This window comes from Anomaloglossus baeobatrachus, chromosome 4 (genome assembly GCF_048569485.1).
Source record: "Anomaloglossus baeobatrachus isolate aAnoBae1 chromosome 4, aAnoBae1.hap1, whole genome shotgun sequence".
Classification (NCBI taxonomy): domain Eukaryota; kingdom Metazoa; phylum Chordata; class Amphibia; order Anura; family Aromobatidae; genus Anomaloglossus; species Anomaloglossus baeobatrachus.
The window spans coordinates 224,972,616-224,989,009 of NC_134356.1; the positions used below are offsets into that span (position 1 = coordinate 224,972,616).

Genomic DNA, 16,394 nt, shown 5'->3' on the forward strand with positions numbered 1-16,394 from the left:
GCCATTGAGTCCTGGCTCCTTGCGTCTTCAGGGTTATCTCAGGATGTCATTGCCACCATGAGACAGGCCAGGAAGCCAACGTCTGCCAAGATCTATTACAGGTCTTGGCAAATCTTCCTATCCTGGTGCTCTGATAATGGTTTCTCTCCATGGCCGTTTGCCTTACCCACTTTTCTTTCATTCCTCCAATCCGGAATGGACAAGGGTTTGTCACTCGGCTCTCTCAAGGGCCATGTATCGGCGCTCTCCGTATTTTTTCAAAAGCGTCTAGCCAGGCTTCCGCAGGTCCGCACGTTCCTGCAGGGAGTTTGCCACATAGTCCCACCTTACAAGCGTCCGCTGGAGCCCTGGGATCTTAACAGGGTGCTAACGGCTCTTCAGAAACCACCTTTCGAGCCGCTGCGGGATGTTTCTTTATCACGTCTTTCACAAAAGGTGGCCTTTCTAGTGGCAATTACATCACTCCGGAGAGTCTGAGCTTGCAGCGCTATCATGCAAAGCCCCCTTCCTGGTGTTTCACCAGGATAAGGTGGTTCTGCGTCCGGTTCCGGAATTTCTCCCTAAGGTGGTATCTACTTTTCATCTCAATCAGGATATCTCCTTACCTTCATTTTGCCCTAATCCAATTCACCAATGTGAAAAGGATTTGCACTCTTTGGATCTGGTGAGAGCACTCCGGCTCTACTTGTCTCGCACGGCGCCCCTGCGTCGTTCAGATGCGCTCTTTGTCCTTGTCGCTGGCCAGCGTAAGGGTTCGCAGGCTTCCAAGTAAACCTTGGCTCGGTGGATCAAGGAACCGATTCTCAAAGCCTACCGTTCTTCTGGGCTTCCGCTTCCTTCAGAGCTGAAAGCACATTCTACCAGAGCCGTGGGTGCGTCCTGGGCATTGCGGCACCGGGCTACGGCTCAGCAGGTGTGTCAGGCAGCGACGTGGTCTAGTCTGCACACTCTCACGAAACACTATCAAGTGCATACCTATGCTTCGGCAGACGCCAGTCTAGGTAGGCGAGTCCTTCAGGCGGCGGTTGCCCACCTGTAAGAGGAGGGCCGTTTCGGCTCTTGTTATTGAGGTATTCTTTTACCCACCCAGGGACTGCTTTTGGACGTCCCAATTGTCTGGGTCTCCCAATGGAGCGACAAAGAAGAAGGGAATTTTGTTTACTTACCGTAAATTCCTTTTCTTCTAGCTCCTATTGGGAGACCCAGCACCCGCCCCTGTTCCCTTCGGGCTGGTTGTTCTTTTGTGTACACATGTTGTTCATGTTGAATTGTTCTTTTGGTTCATGGTTCAGTTCTCCGAACATCCTTCGGATTGAATTTACCCTATACCAATTCATAAGTCTTCTCCTTCCTGCTTTTGCACCAATACTGAGGAGCCCGTGATCCACGGGAGGGTGTATAGGCAGAGGGGAGGGGTTACACTTTTTAAAGTGTAATACTTTGTGTGGCCTCCGGAGGCAGAAGCTATACACCCCAATTGTCTGGGTCTCCCAATAGGAGCTAGAAGAAAAGGAATTTACGGTAAGTAAACAAAATTCCCTTCTTTTTAGTCTTCTTGGGGACTTGAACCTTCGATGTTGTGATAGCTTACAGTATATACTGCAATATGAGCCGGTGCTGGCCCAAACAGATAACTGGAAGCCAAATGCTGCTAGGAGGAATAAAGTTAATTTCCTCCCAGAAGCCGGTGCCAGTCAGGTTCAAACCACTGACCTATAGATTAACCCCATATCTACAGGTTAATAGCATTTTTTCACATAACAGGTCTCCTTTAATCTAATTAAATATTGGGATAGCAAGAAGAAGCTCACAGATGGCGGGCAGCATCACTATAGGATCTGACTACACGGGTTGTGGTGTTCTGTTAGCGTAAATATGCATTGGTCGCTCAGGAAGTGTGATGAAAAATTGGAAATTTGGATTTCAGATTGAAACAAACAATGTTGCAGTCTATGCATAAATTAGTGAAAATTTAAAACAATATTTTCTATTACTAAGCAGTTTTTTTAATATATTTGTATTGAGGATTACATGGGGTTGCTTCAGTCTAATTTTTACTGATAAGAAGTTAGTGCTGGATCTTCAGAAAATGTTAGTCATGTTCTATGTAACTAATGCTTTATTCTTTGCGTTAACCATGATAATTGAATCTAATGTCCTGTTCCTTAATCTTTCAGCTCATGTTCAGTCCCATTTATGGTACCCCCATAGTTGGGTCTGGCTAACGTCTTCACAGATTTTTGGACAACTGTTTTCACTTCAAAAGCCAGAAGAACTGGTCAATAAATGGATGTCCAGGAAGACCAAGAAGAAGAAGAAGAAAAGCCAAGTTGTACCCTCTGACTTTTTGTTAACCGATCAGCTGGAAACGAGGGTAACTAAGCTTCTTCTTCTGTTTTTCCCATGTTTTATTTTTAACTAAGTAACTTAAAATGTATCAGGGCACTGCAATTAATGAACACACAAATTACACTATTACTGCACGTAAAAATGTGAAGTAATAACTGTTTATGATCAAAAAGTGTATCAGCAATCCACCTACGACAAGGTCACTCTTATAGTATTAAATTAATGTACAGGTGCTCATATGTTATGGCCAATGTACAGACAAAGAAGTACTCCATCTTTTTTTTTTTTTCCTTTAACTACAAAGGAAATAATAACAGCCGCCCTCGCCCTCCCTCGCCCCTCGCCTCCCTCGCCGCCCCTCGCCCTCCCTCGCCGCCCCTCGCCACCCCTCGCCGCCCCTCGCCCTCCCTCGCCGCCCCTCGCCCTCCCTCGCCGCCCCTCGCCCTCCCTCGCCGCCCCTCGCCCTCCCTCGCCGCCCCTCGCCCTCCCTCGCCGCCCCTCGCCCTCCCTCGCCCCTCACCCTCCCTCGCCCCTCGTCCTCCCCCCGCCCCTCACCCTCCCTCGCCCTCCCCCCGCACCTCACCCTCCCTCGCCCCTCGCCCTCCCCCCGCACCTCACCCTCCCCTCGCCCTCCCCCCGCACCTCGCCCTCCCCCTGCACCTAACCCTTCCCCCGCACCTCACCCTTTCCCCGCACCTTACCCTCACAAGGGAACGTAACACCAGTTCCTACTCCCAGTATTATGGAAGTGTGGAATAGCATAACTTCTCAAGTGTATGAAAAAATATATATGTATAGTTTGTTGCCATAATTTCTTATAGTAAATGTATTATTGAACCTAGCTGTGATTAAAAAAGACAACATCACAAATCTTGGAAAAAAAATGGATGTACATTTATAAAGTAAGTTGAAATCATTGTTATATAACTATCTTTCCACAGATGAAAGATCTTGCTCTTGCCTTCTGCCATCAGTTGCAATCAAAATTTCTTGACCAGACGCTAGGGGAACAGGTATGTTAAAAAACCTGGAGGTAAATATGGATGATCACCCAGTGCCATGTTGTCACATTGTTTTAGGCTATGAACCATTCCTGCTTGTAGCTATAGTGAAGGCATGTACATAGTTATTGAGGCAATTTGTATAGGGTTAAGACCAAATATATCAGGTTCAAAGTTTGTTTTATAGACTGGTAAGGTTGTTACTGCTGTTTCCCACTTTAGTTGCTGTAGACTATAAAAAGGTTCCTGTGTCTCTGTCCATTTGGTATTGAAAGCAGTGTAATTTCTGCAATCGAGAATCAAGTATTTCCATTCCTAAATGTTTAAAACAGTATTTTTTTCTTTTAAGGTCATAAAGAACTTGTTGTTTGTTGCGAAAGTGATCTATCTCCTCCATCCTGAAGTGGAGGACACCCAGGCCAAAACCGAAGAGCGAAATGATGATCAGGGCGAACGAGAACATGACTCTGAGGATGAGCAGAGCACTGCAAAAGAGACACAGGAGGAGAAGCCTGCCACCTTAATGTGGCTTATGAAGAAGCTGTCCATACTAGCCAAGAGAGAAGCGGCACACACACCAAAAAATCCATTAAAAGTTAGTTTAACGTTTCCCTGCACTTATCATGAAATCTAAGACTATTACATAAAATATCTTTACAAAGCGCCAAGTTTCCTGTACAGCAATGATACAATCCATGCTGCCGGTAGCACTATGGAATGCTGAGGACCTGGTACTCTGTAAGAGAAAAGGTTCCGTAAATATATCGTCCATATATTAGTCATAGATTAAGTGAGAATTATTATTTTTCTATATGGAAAGGCAGTAAATCCAACGTTCCAAAAGATTGTAGAATCTTACCATGTCTTACTATATTGGCGTGATTTGTTTTTTCTAAACTCAGTACTTCTTCATTTTACATTTTATTTTTTTAGTCGGACAAATATTTCTTTAAAAAAATGTAACTTTATTAATTTTTTTTGTGCTTCTGCCATAGAGAATATGTGTATTTAAATTCTTGGGCGCAATAGCAGTAGATCTTGGAGAAGAGAAAGTGAAGCCATTCCTGACCACCATCATTGCTCCACTATTCAGAGAGCTGAATAGCACGTATGCAGATCAAGGTGAGAAGCTGCCATATTCACTGTTTTTTCAGCTCATAAGGGTTTTTAGTCCTGTAAAGTTTTTTTGTATCACAATGGCATCCTATGTCCGCATAGTCTATGATAAAATATTGGTGAGAACTGCGTAATTTTTTCCAAGGTTCATTGTCTCTGTAAGGTCTTGCAATTACGGTGCCTGTAATAGTTCCTCGGTTCACACAGTCTTTAGGTTTTCTGTAACTTATTAAATATAGCATGATAAAGTGGTATTTCAACAATCTGGTAATTTTCCCACAAATCGGGCTTAGTAGTATTTTTTTCCCCTATGGTTCAGTAGGATCCATAGAGCAGTTAACCCCTTCACAACTGCCCAATTTTGCGCTTTCCATTTTTTGTTTTTTTTTTTCTTTCTTAACCAACCTTCTTCCAAGAGCCGTAACTTTATTTTCTGTCAATATAGCAATGTGAGGGCTTGTCTTTTGCCGAACGGCTTGTACTTTTAAATGAAACCATGAGTTTTACCATATAGTGGACTGGAAAACAGGGAAAAAAAATTCCAAATGTGGAAAAATTGCAAAAAAAAAGTGTGATCGCACTATTGTTTTTGAGATATTTTATTCACTGTGTTCACTATATGATAAAACTGATGTGTGGGTGTGATGTCTCAGGTCGGTGCGAGATCGTCGAGATTATCTCTGACGAAGGCCTGTATGTTAAGGCCAAAACGTTAGAACCAATCTTTTTGACCTTTGTACCAATAAAAACAAGCAAATTGAATTTCAAGCATCATTTTGTCTCCGACTCTCATCTTTCAGTGTGCCCGAGTTAACCTTTTGGTATTTTGGTGTTTTGGTACTGCGATATTTTCCTCGGTGCACCTACTACATAAACAGTGAGCCAGACTCTATTATCGTCTATATATGGTGCGAGTTCGTCGACACCAAACATGTATAGGTATTTTTTTAACCCCTTAGCTAAAAATAAAAATCTGAAGTTTGTCCAAAAAAAGAGTGGTGCATGTTTTGCACCGTTTTCCGCAACCCGTAGCGTTCTCATTTTTCGGGTTATGGGGCTCAGCGTTGGCTTATTTTTTGTGTCTCGAGCTGACGTATTTAATGGTACCATTTTTGTGCCGATGCTACGTATTGATCTCCTGTTATTGCATTTTGCATAAAATTTGCAGCAATCGAAAAACGTAATTTTGGCGTTTGGATTTTTTTGCCGCTACGCTGTGTACCGATCAGATTAATTTGATGTTATATTTTGATAGCACGGGCATTTCTGAACGTGACGATACCAAATGTGGGTGTATTTTTTTTTTTAACCCTTTAATTTTCATCGGGGCAAACTTTTAGGTTTTATTTTTTTTTTTTTCAAAAACTATTTTTATACTTTTATTTTTTTTTTTTAACTAGTCCTCCTAGGGGACTATAAGGATTAGCTGTCTGAGAGAAAAGAATGAGCAATCAGAGCAGAGCCACTCAGATCGGGAGAAATGCTCATCTCCTGTAGCCTGCAGTACTCTGCTGCTTGTTACAAGACCTGAGTCATGTGAGCTACGGGAGTAATCACATGACCCTGTGCTACCATGACATCCATCGAATCCACGCGATCACGTCACGTGACTTCCGGTAGCGGCCGGCGAGTAAAGCTTTAGCACTATCGCCATTAAAATGGCGCTGTCACATTTTGATAGCGCCATTTAAGGTGTTAACAGATACAGGTGGATAGTGATTCCACTCGTGCCTGCAAAGCACACATGTCAACTGTACAAATCAGCTGACATGCGCAGGTCCCCACTGGCAGCCTGCAGCAGCCAGTGGGGATTAACACTATGATTGGAAGGACGTAACTTTACTGCCCGTGGTCGTTAACGGGTTAACCTAAAGGAATTTTTTTTCTATAAAATGTTCCAAATATGATATGTATTGTATGTGAAATATTTAAATTACAGAAATACAGAGGGGGGAAGGTAAAAGTACACACACCTAATAAAGCAGAAGTGTGACAAATATTTACTCACTAGAACAGTAGTTTTGGCGAGCCTAGGAAACTGTCTAGACAACTTAACTACATGTACAACGTAACAGGTTTTCCAAGATCTGATCTATGTTATAGAGACGGAGAAGATGAGCAGAATGATATATATATAGATAGATAGATTTGTTGGAAAAGATTCAGAAGAACTTTTATTTCATTCATTAAAATCCCTAGTGTTTGCGATTCACAGTAATCTCTACATGCACAAAGGGAAGACTGTCTATCACTGAATAGCACCGCCCACTGGACTCTTATGTATACCAACACCAGGGATTTCAATGCATAAAAGGAAAGTTTTACTTAAATGTTTCCCATAGAATGAACATCAATCTGATCTACTTCTCCTGCTCTATAACATCCTGCCTGCAGATCAGATACTAATTTTAAACATTACAGGTTCCCTTTAAAAAGCTGGGATACCACAACCCCATGAACAATATTAGTAATTGATATATCCTGATGGTGCATACAGTATGTGAAATTTTGGTAAATGTGAAGGCCCCTGGGTGCTGCTTCCATAATAGACAATTCTATAGGGGTGAAATACATGTTTTTATGAGGCCTGTTGTGTGACTTTTCCTGAGGATTCAAGTAATAATGGACTTATGGGATAGTAAGTAAAGAATTTTAAGCGATGTCTTATAATAAGTTTTGACCAAATTTTGGCTAATTGTTTTTTCAGACCCTACATTGAAAAACCTTTCTCAAGAAATCATTGAGCTTCTGAAGAGCTTGGTTGGATTGGAGTTTTTCTCCTTGTCTTTTGCTGCCGTACAGAAACAAGCCAATCTAAAGAGGGTTAAGAGGAAGAAGCTGAAGGCATTACAGGTAAAGTGTCTTTTCCTAAGGGCAAATGTGGGTAACGAGTAGAGGAGGGAAAGTGGTTTTAGAATAAAATTAATCCAGTATAATTTGAGTATAACCGTTTGTGGCATGGTACACCTAATAATGCATGTCTGTCTTTTTAGGCGGTCGCAAACCCAGATATGGCAGCCAAGAAAAAGCTTAAGAAACACAAGAATCAAACTGTAGCCAAAAAGAGGAAAATAGAATGCCTGAGACCTGGATATAGAGCGAAGAAGGCACGCAGCCATGCTCTCAAAGACTTGGCCATGGTGGAATAATCCCATCAGGCATAGAACACATGTACATTGTTGGGAGCATATATGAAGGCAAACAAAAGTATCGTTGGCATTTACCTGTGAGAAATAAAATTGAGACTGGTTTCTAAGGTTAATACCAATTTTTTTTCTATGAGCTAAATTTTATACATGGATCCAAGTGTGTTGTGCTCCTATGGGGAAAAAAAAAATATTACGTACAGTTTAATGTACACCTTGAAGTTTTCTTATTAAAAACTTCTAATTCTTATCAAAACTTTGTATTATTTTTTTTTTTCTAAAAATTGATTTCATTTAAAAATGTAATGTGTTGACTGATGAATTACCAGAATCTTTATCAAGCTTTTTACAGAGTTCTTTAGATTTTAGATGTTGTTGTTTTTATTGAACAACATAATTATGGTTTCCTTGGTTAAAAAAAGGAATATGAAAAGGATCTGCAGTTCCCATTACTTATTTATAACAAACTGAGAAAAACCTACTGTATTTAGTAGCTTCTTATGCAGTATACACAGTAAACAGATACTACATGGAAAATGAAAAGCTTATCAAAATTTGAGTTGACTAGCTTTACATTATGGCGAAAAAAGTCCATATTGACCTCATCTATCCAAAGGACATTATTGCAGAGGTCTTGTGGTTTGTTCACATGCAACTCTGCAAACTTAGCTTTGGTGCCATGTTGTTGTGTTTTTTGTTAAATAAGATTCTTCCTCCTGGTAACCCTTCCAAATAAGCGCTACTTGTAAATTTCTTCCAATTGTACTATCATGAACTTGGAATATTATACGTGTCGATACGTTTAGTGTCTGAGCTGTAGCTCTTAGGTTTTTTTAATTTCTCTGAGCAGTGAAAAGTCTGACCTTGGATTGAATTTGCTGAGATATCTACTCATGGTAAGGTTGTTGTCTTGAATGTTTTCCAATAATTATTCTCACTGTAGAATGATTGTTTGGAATTTGCTTATAACCTTTCAAAGACTGATGGGCAACAATTGCTTCTCTGATCTTCAATGATGAACTGAAATAAAGGGAGAGGGTAGAAAGGTGTGAGGGGAAAAAAAGTGATGTAAGGGGGCAGAGTGATCCAGTTTTAATTGCTACTGTGTTTCCCCAAAAATGAGACGTACCCCGAAAATAAGCCCTAGCATTAATTTTCAGCATTTTCACCATAAGGCTTATATATTAACCCTACCCTTAAAAATAAGCCATAGTCACGGTTCAATAATGAAGTATCCATGCAGCTAAAAAGGTTAAAGAATACGCAGGACAATTTTTTCCATTCGCCATGACAGCACCCACGAGAGAGGGATCCGCCCCCTTCAGGACAGGAAACCTACAGTTAAAAAAGGGGCGATCCCCCTCCCTCATCAGTTGGTTTCCTGTCCTGAATGGATCGGAACGTACAGGTACCTGGGTCCAGCAAGCGTCCGTGCGGTTTTCAGGGGAACGGCGGAGCTTCGGTTCCAGAAGCACGGTCGGTGGAGCTCCTCTTAGTGCACCGCGTCCACTTTGCCTTGGTCCGGGTGGTGCCGCCAGGGAAATGACGCCTGCGGGAGGCTGCCGGTAAGTATCCTGTGCGCGGTGGGACCGGAAGCTCTCCTTGTGGCATGGCCCTGCTTCTTCCAGGTTGCAGGGAGAGCTCGCGTGCAGGGGGAGAGTCCTGGGTGCCTGCCGCGCCAGAACGCAGCCTCCAGAGCAGTGACCTGGCAGTGCACAGACACTTCCGGGGGAATGGATCCGGAGGAGGCGGCCTGGAGAGGGCTGTGGGATCCTCCACTATTAAAGGTGGAGTTGAGACCTGCTAGAGCGTGCTCCGGCCCTCTCCATTATGGTTAGCCCGCAAACATCACCATCCCGGGACCCTTCTCCGTCCAGGGATGCTGGCCATAAGGACTCCAGCGACTCCAGAGGCTCTGCAGGTCGCAAGAGGAAGGAGGACCACACCGGCTCCGCATCCTCTAAGGGTCACCTGACGAAGCCCTCGTCTCCGCCTCTGAAGCCGGTATCCAGTTTATGTTGTGCAGGGTCCTAGGAAGTGTGCTTCTAAGCAAAACAATAAAGAATGCTACCTGTGTGCCCATACACTCCCAAAGAACTACAAGAAGGGCCTCTGTGAGAAATGCATACAGGCCACTATACGGGAGGAAGCCCCAGCATCGTCAGTCCCCCTTCCGGATCTGCGGGAAATGATCTGTTCAGAGGTCCAGGCTTCCTTAAAATCCCTTCAGGGGCCCAAGAAGCACAAGAAGAGTTGCCCACGTCCTGATTTCCCTCTGTCTCCTGCCTCAGACAGTAGCGACAGTGCCTCGCCTTTGGCTTCTTCGTCATTTTCCTCTGATGAAGCAGGAAGGCATGCTTTTCCTAGGAAGGGATGGACAGCCTGGTAAAAGCTCGACTATAGGAATTGCAGAGGAAAAAAAAAACAAATCTGCGGACCATACATTGTTCGCAGGCTTAACCCAGAAAAAGCAAAAGTCCTTCCCAGTAAATGATGCCCTTAAATCCCTTATCCATAAGGAGTGGCAGAAGCAAGACCACCGGGGATTCCTCCCATCCTCTTCGAAGCGGCAATACCCCTTTGACGACAAGGACCTCTCACAGTGGTGCAAGGTGCCAAAGGTGGATGTGGCCATTGCAAAATCTTCCAAAAAATCAGCCCTGCCATTTGAAGATATGGGATTTCTGAAAGATCCTCTAGATAGGAAATCAGATGCTTTCCTTCGACGGACCTGGGAAGCTTCAGCAGGGGCACTGAAGCCGACCATATCTGCCACATGTACGGCCAGGTCACTCTGTCTCGATAGACCAGTTGGAAAGGCAACTGAAGTCCTGGACATTAACAGATAAGATCCTCTCCTCCCTGCCTCTACTCAAGGATGCGGCAAATTACCTGGCAGACGCATCGGCTGATTCTGTCCGGCTGGCAGCCCGGTCAGCAGGGTCCTTTAATACGGCCCGTAGAGCTATATGGCTGAAATCGTGGAAGGGGGACACATTCTCCAAATCAAGGCTATGTAGTCTTCCGTGTGAGGGTGAGTTCTTATTTGGCCCTCAACTGGACGACATCCTCACCAAGGCAGGAGATAGTAAAAACGGGTTCCCTAATACATTTACTCCTCCCTCTAGGCACCCATTTAACAAGCGCCACTTCTAGCCCATCAGACCCGAGCATCGGGACAGATCTGACCATCCCGCTTCTGGGTCCAAGAGAGCCCCGTTTGGCAACCCTTCATTCCGACGAAAATATCCCAAACAGTAATCCTAATTTTCCGGTAGGAGGCAGGCTCCGGTTTTTTCGGGGCCGTGTGGAAGACCATCACTTCCAGCTCCTTTTATTCTGGACCTGCTCTCGGAGGGCCTCCGGCTGGAATTTACATGCCTCCCTCCACAGTCCTTTTTTCATTACACCCACCAGGAGATCAGCGGAACAACAACACGCATTGGTGTCTGAGGTTCTCACTCTCGTGGATAAACAGGTCCTGGTACCGTTCCCGTTACATCAAAGAGGACGGGGGTTCTACTCTCCCCTTTTCCTGGTCCCAAAACCAGATGGGTCATACAGAACCATTATAAATCTTAAAAAGCTTAACCGCTAACTAAGATACTGACCGTTTAAAATGGAGTCGCTCCTGTCCACTATGAAGCTGCTCTTTCCCGATTGTTACATGGCGGTCCTCGATTTAAAGGATGCGTATTACCACATACCTGTCCACCCGCGTTATCAGCAATACCTCCGGGTAGCACTCATGATTAACCACTCCATTCACCATTTTCAGTTCACGGCCTTGCCCTTCGGCATTTCCCTGTTTCCGCGGATATTCACCAAGATCATGGCAGAGGTCACAACTCACCTTTGCGAACACCGGACTTTGATCATCCCGTATTTAGATGACCTTCTGGTGGTGGGGAGCATGGCAGCACAATGTTCATCCCGCCTCGGTCATACTATTTCAACCCTGCGACGTCTCGGGTGGATATTGAATCTGCAAAAATCTAGACTCACGCCTACCACCTTTTCAGTCTTTCCTAGGCATGCTCCTGGATTCCCGATAACAGCGTTGCTTTCTACCTCCAGACTAGGTCACAAGATTGCAAGGGGTCATAAGACATGCGCAAGATCACCCGTCACTGTCCCTCCGGACCACCATGACTCTGCTAGGGCGGGTTTGGGTCCTAGATGCCCTTCAGGTTCCCTGGCAGTACAGCCTGGCCTATGCCTTCCTGCCAGTGATTCTCCTACTCACGGTCCTCCGGAAGATCAGGGAGGAACGGGCACAAATGATCCTTATAGCTCCTTTTTGGCCCAGGCGACCGTGGTTCTCCCTCCTGACGAACGTCGGTCACAGAACCCTGGGTTCTCCCATCCAGGCCAGATGTCCTGTCCCAATGTCCTTTCCTTCATCCACGCGTCAAGGGTCTCCACTTGACGGCATGGAATTTGAAAGGGAGTTACTAGCCACTCACGGGTTTTCCAGCCGTCTAATTGACACCCTGTTGCGCAATAGAAAACCGGTCACAACCAGACAGTATGGCCGGGTATGGAAGCACTTTTGTGACTCGTTTCTGACTCCTCTTTGGCTGCGGTCCCAATCTCCTCTATTCTGGAGTTTCTCCAGTCTGGGTGGGATATGGGTTCCTCGGTCAGTACCCTAAAAGTTAATGTTTCTGCCCTGGGCGCCCTCTACAATACCAACATAGCGGGTAATCGATGGGTCATGCGTTTCATTAAAGCATGTGACCGCAGCCAGCCCGTCCGTATGGCCAGTCCACCCCCCTAGGACCTCACTCTAGTACTGGATGCGCTAACCCTTGCAACCATTGAACCCCTCCCCTCAGCATCAGATAAATTGCTATCCCTCAAAACCTGCCTGTTAGTCGCCCTTACATCTGTCCGTCGCATCAGCGACATTCAAGCCCTGTCCATGGATCCTCCCTTCCTGCTGGCTGGTATTTCCAGATAGGATCATTCTCAAGACAGACCCAGCTTATTTACCCAAGGTAGCTTCCCAGTTTCATAAGAGTTAGGAGATCATTCTCCCTTCCTTTTTTCCTGACCCTACCACTCCGGAGGAATGCCGTTTTCACACCCTAGACGTCAGGGAAGTCATTCTCGCGTACCGGTCTAGGACGGCGCCTTGGAGACAAGATAGGGCATTGTTTGTTGCTTTCCAAGGTTCTAGACTGGGACGCCAGGTAACTAAAAATACCTTAGCTAGATCGATGAGGGACGCCATTTCCCTGGCGTACACAATTAAGCAAGAGCCACTGCCACCCGTTGTGCGAGCTCATTCTACTAGGGCGATGGCCTCATCCTGGGCTGAAATGGCAGACGTCTCCATCGACCATATTTGTAAGGCTGCTACCTGGTCCTCTCCTACTGTTTACAAGCACTACAGGTTGGACCTTTCTTCTACCTCAGACCTTGCATTCGGGAGATCGGTCCTTCAGGTGGTGATCCCTCCCTAGGTGTCTGCTTCTCTGCAAGTCTCTCGTGGATGCTGTCGTGGCGAATGGAAAAGACTAAATTACTTACCGGTAATGGGATTTTCCGGAGTCCACGACAGCACCCTTTACACCCCTACCCTTCTTCTCTTTCAGTCTTCGGTGACATCTCGTGTTCTTTGGTTATTTTACTAATCCATGGCGGTTCCTCTCACATACTCTGAAACCAACTGATGAGGGAGGGGGAACGCCCCTTTTTTATCTGTAGGTTTCCTGTCCTGAAGGGGGCGGATCCCTCTCTCGTGGGTGCTGTCGTGGACTCCGGAAAATCCCATTACCGGTAATTAATTTAGTCTATTGTAGAAAGCAGACACCCCCAAAAGAGAAGAAAAGACGGAAGACCCCGCAATGATACTTACCAGATGCCGAATGGGAGGACCTGCAGTGGAATGCATCAAGGACCTGCGGTGGAAGACATCTACACACATCAGATCAGACACACTCACCACATCCAGTGATACCGATATTTTACAGCTGGCAGAGGGACCAAGGACACAGTGCAGTGGAGCGCGAGGACATGAGGTGGAACGCATTGATGCGCGTGTGCTATCTGGTGCGTGCGCATGTGCGCTATTTGGTGCGTGTGTGTGTGTGTGTGCGCAAGTGCGCCATTTGATGTGCACACGCACAATCTGATTTATGTGAGTGTCTGTGAGTGACGCAGATGTCCTGGGTCTGGTACGAAGAATTCTCCTGGGAAGGGGGGGGGGGGGTGTGCATTTTTTTGGGGAGTAAACTTTCCTCCAAACATGTTTCCCCAACAATAAGTGTTAGGGTGAAAATCAGACGAGTAAAATGCGAGACATATGTTGGTCAATGAGGGAGAGCAGTTAGTCAGCTTTTCTCGCATCCATATTCTGGATGCGAGAAAAGCGGCAGCATGCTGCGATTTTCTGCTAGAGCCGTATCCCTCAGATAAAGTAATGCAAGTAGGAGGAAAAAATATGCAGAGCACTGCTTACCATATGTAAAGTCCCGGCGGCAATTTCCCAAGCGTATGAAACAGCCACGTGTGCTCAGTCAGTATATAGCGGGGTGATGTACGCCTTCTGAGTCTTCACTAAGTCCGTACGGCTAGCGGAAAACAGCTGATGATTTGCCCGCGGTGCTTATGCCATAGTACATAAAGTCCATCCACAGAAAAAGAATGGCAGCACTCTGCAGTGTAACTTGATTTTTAATAACGCTTGAGCCGGGAGTCATTAGCATATCACATCAGATGCGGTCGCATTGGATGCCATACGCTCGTCTGAGTCCAACCTTACCCTGAAAATAAGCCATAGCACATTTTTCGGGGCAGAAACCTATAAGACACTGTCTTATTTTCGGGTAAACACAGTAGTTGATATCTGCTTTATATGAATTGCTTCCTGGTTTCCACCAGATAAATAAGACTAAGTTCAGACAAATGCAGATCTTTGCAGAGCACAATTGCAAATGTGACGGCTCCATCTTCTTGTCCACATAGTGGATGGTTACAGAAACTGCCTACTATTTACATATGTCTGACTAGTAGTTTCAACCGGGATAGAGACCATGTTGTGATATTTTACATGCGGACCTAAAATCTATATGGGAAACTATCCCATTTTTTTCTAGCATACACAGTAAGATTGGCTAATGTCTGTTTAGTCTGTTACTTGTATGGATAGTACATGGGTCAAAAATATGCTTCTCTTAGTCTTAGGCCGGGTTTCATACAAACTTATGAAAAAATGGACAGTTTTCATGCATATTGTCATCCATTTTACATCCTGGCATCCATTTTTATAGATCAAATACAGTTTCCTATACTAATTCCAATATATCCGGATGATCTATATGACCTGTTTTTTTGGGGGGTTTTTTTGTTTTTGTTTTTTTTTTTTGCACACACATTTCAATGGGTGAGTCTTATCTGTTGTATGGAAGAGACTAGTGCATGACCATTGGTTCCCATCGCATGACCATTATGACACTGATTTTTTTGCTCCGATGACTGTGCCAAACAATAAAAATAACAATGTGGGCAAGAACAAAAAAAGTCAAGATTCAATAAGTTAACTAGCAGATATATGTACATAATTAAAAGTAATTTAGCTCCTGCCTATCCCAGTTTTACCCCAATGGAAAATTACAGAGAACTTAAGAGCCAGAAACAAGAAATGTGACAAAAAAACTGCTGGAGGATTCTACTTTACCCTGAGTTACATTACAATGCTTCTGCTCTAGCTATATGTAATTAAGTTTTCTTTATCGTTCCTTTGGGAGACCCAGACCATGGGTGTTTAGCTTCTGCCTCCGGAGGACACACAAAGTACTACACTAAAAAGTGTAGCTCCTCCCTCTGAGCTTATACACCCCCTGGTGATCAGACCCAGCCAGTTTATCGCTTTGTGTTCAGGAGGCATACATCCACACATGCATTCTCATATGATTTTTTTCCTTTGGAATGAGTTTGAAGAACTGCGGGTCCACGTCTGGACTCCCGGCATGTCCCTTCTCACCCCACTGTGTCGGCGGTGTTGTAAGGTTGATTTCCTACGCTGGAGCCTTACATGCCGTGCTCCTTCACCATCCCTCCTGGGCTCTGGCTTGAAATGGGAGCCAGCACGGTCTCCATGCCTGGCAGGAGACCGGTCTCCATCCGCAGCCCTTAAGGACCCTGCTGGACCGGAGCACTCATCCCCAGGGACATGGCCCTGCGTCTCAGCAGCTAAGTACCTGAGGCGTTTATATTTGGGGGTCCCTGTGCTGTATTGTTTGGGGAGAGTGTGTTTGCTGTATTTAGTGACATTTCCGGCGGGTTCTCTAGCTATCGCCCGAGAACCGCGCCGATGGTGCCTGCGCGTCGGCCTCGCCGCTCAAATTTAGGCCCCGGCTTCGCCGGTGGCCTAGTTTCGTTTTCACTGCCCTCACATGTCACTCATGCAGAGGGACAGGCTCGGCTCCTCCCGGCGGCCGTTCTGCAAAGGGAGGGACACTCCCCACTGCTGTGAGTGTCTCCTCCCCTGTAGGTCTCTATGGCCCTCCAGATCCCGCTCTTCATGCTAGTCCCGCCCCCTCTCTTCGCTCCGGCGGCCATTTTCTCAGCGTTCACTCAGCGCTGGTCTCTGCATCCCTGCTGAGGTGCTGTGTTTGGGGGTCCGGGCTTCGGGATCTGGAGGGCACACAACACCGCTCTGCACAGCACCGCGGTCTGGTAAGCCACAACCGGTTCTGGTTGTGGACCTCTGTGTATACTCTCTGGGGTTCATTCGCTGGCAGAGCCCCCACTTCAGCAGCATGTCTCACACGAG

General features: G+C 45.5%; 1 protein-coding gene across 2 annotated transcripts in view; it reads left to right on the plus strand.

Moving 5' to 3' along the window:
• UTP20 (UTP20 small subunit processome component) overlaps positions 1-7,827 on the plus strand; it is a 355,063-nt gene extending 347,236 nt beyond the window's left edge. For both annotated transcript variants that reach the window (XM_075344692.1, XM_075344693.1), the window contains exons 57-62: positions 2,178-2,374; positions 3,291-3,362; positions 3,700-3,945; positions 4,346-4,472; positions 7,174-7,319; positions 7,460-7,827. In XM_075344692.1, coding sequence (XP_075200807.1) covers positions 2,178-2,374; positions 3,291-3,362; positions 3,700-3,945; positions 4,346-4,472; positions 7,174-7,319; positions 7,460-7,615 — 944 coding nt within the window. In that variant the 3' untranslated portion in view covers positions 7,616-7,827. The remainder of the gene's footprint in view (positions 1-2,177; positions 2,375-3,290; positions 3,363-3,699; positions 3,946-4,345; positions 4,473-7,173; positions 7,320-7,459) is intronic.
• The last annotated feature ends 8,567 nt before the right edge of the window (positions 7,828-16,394 follow it).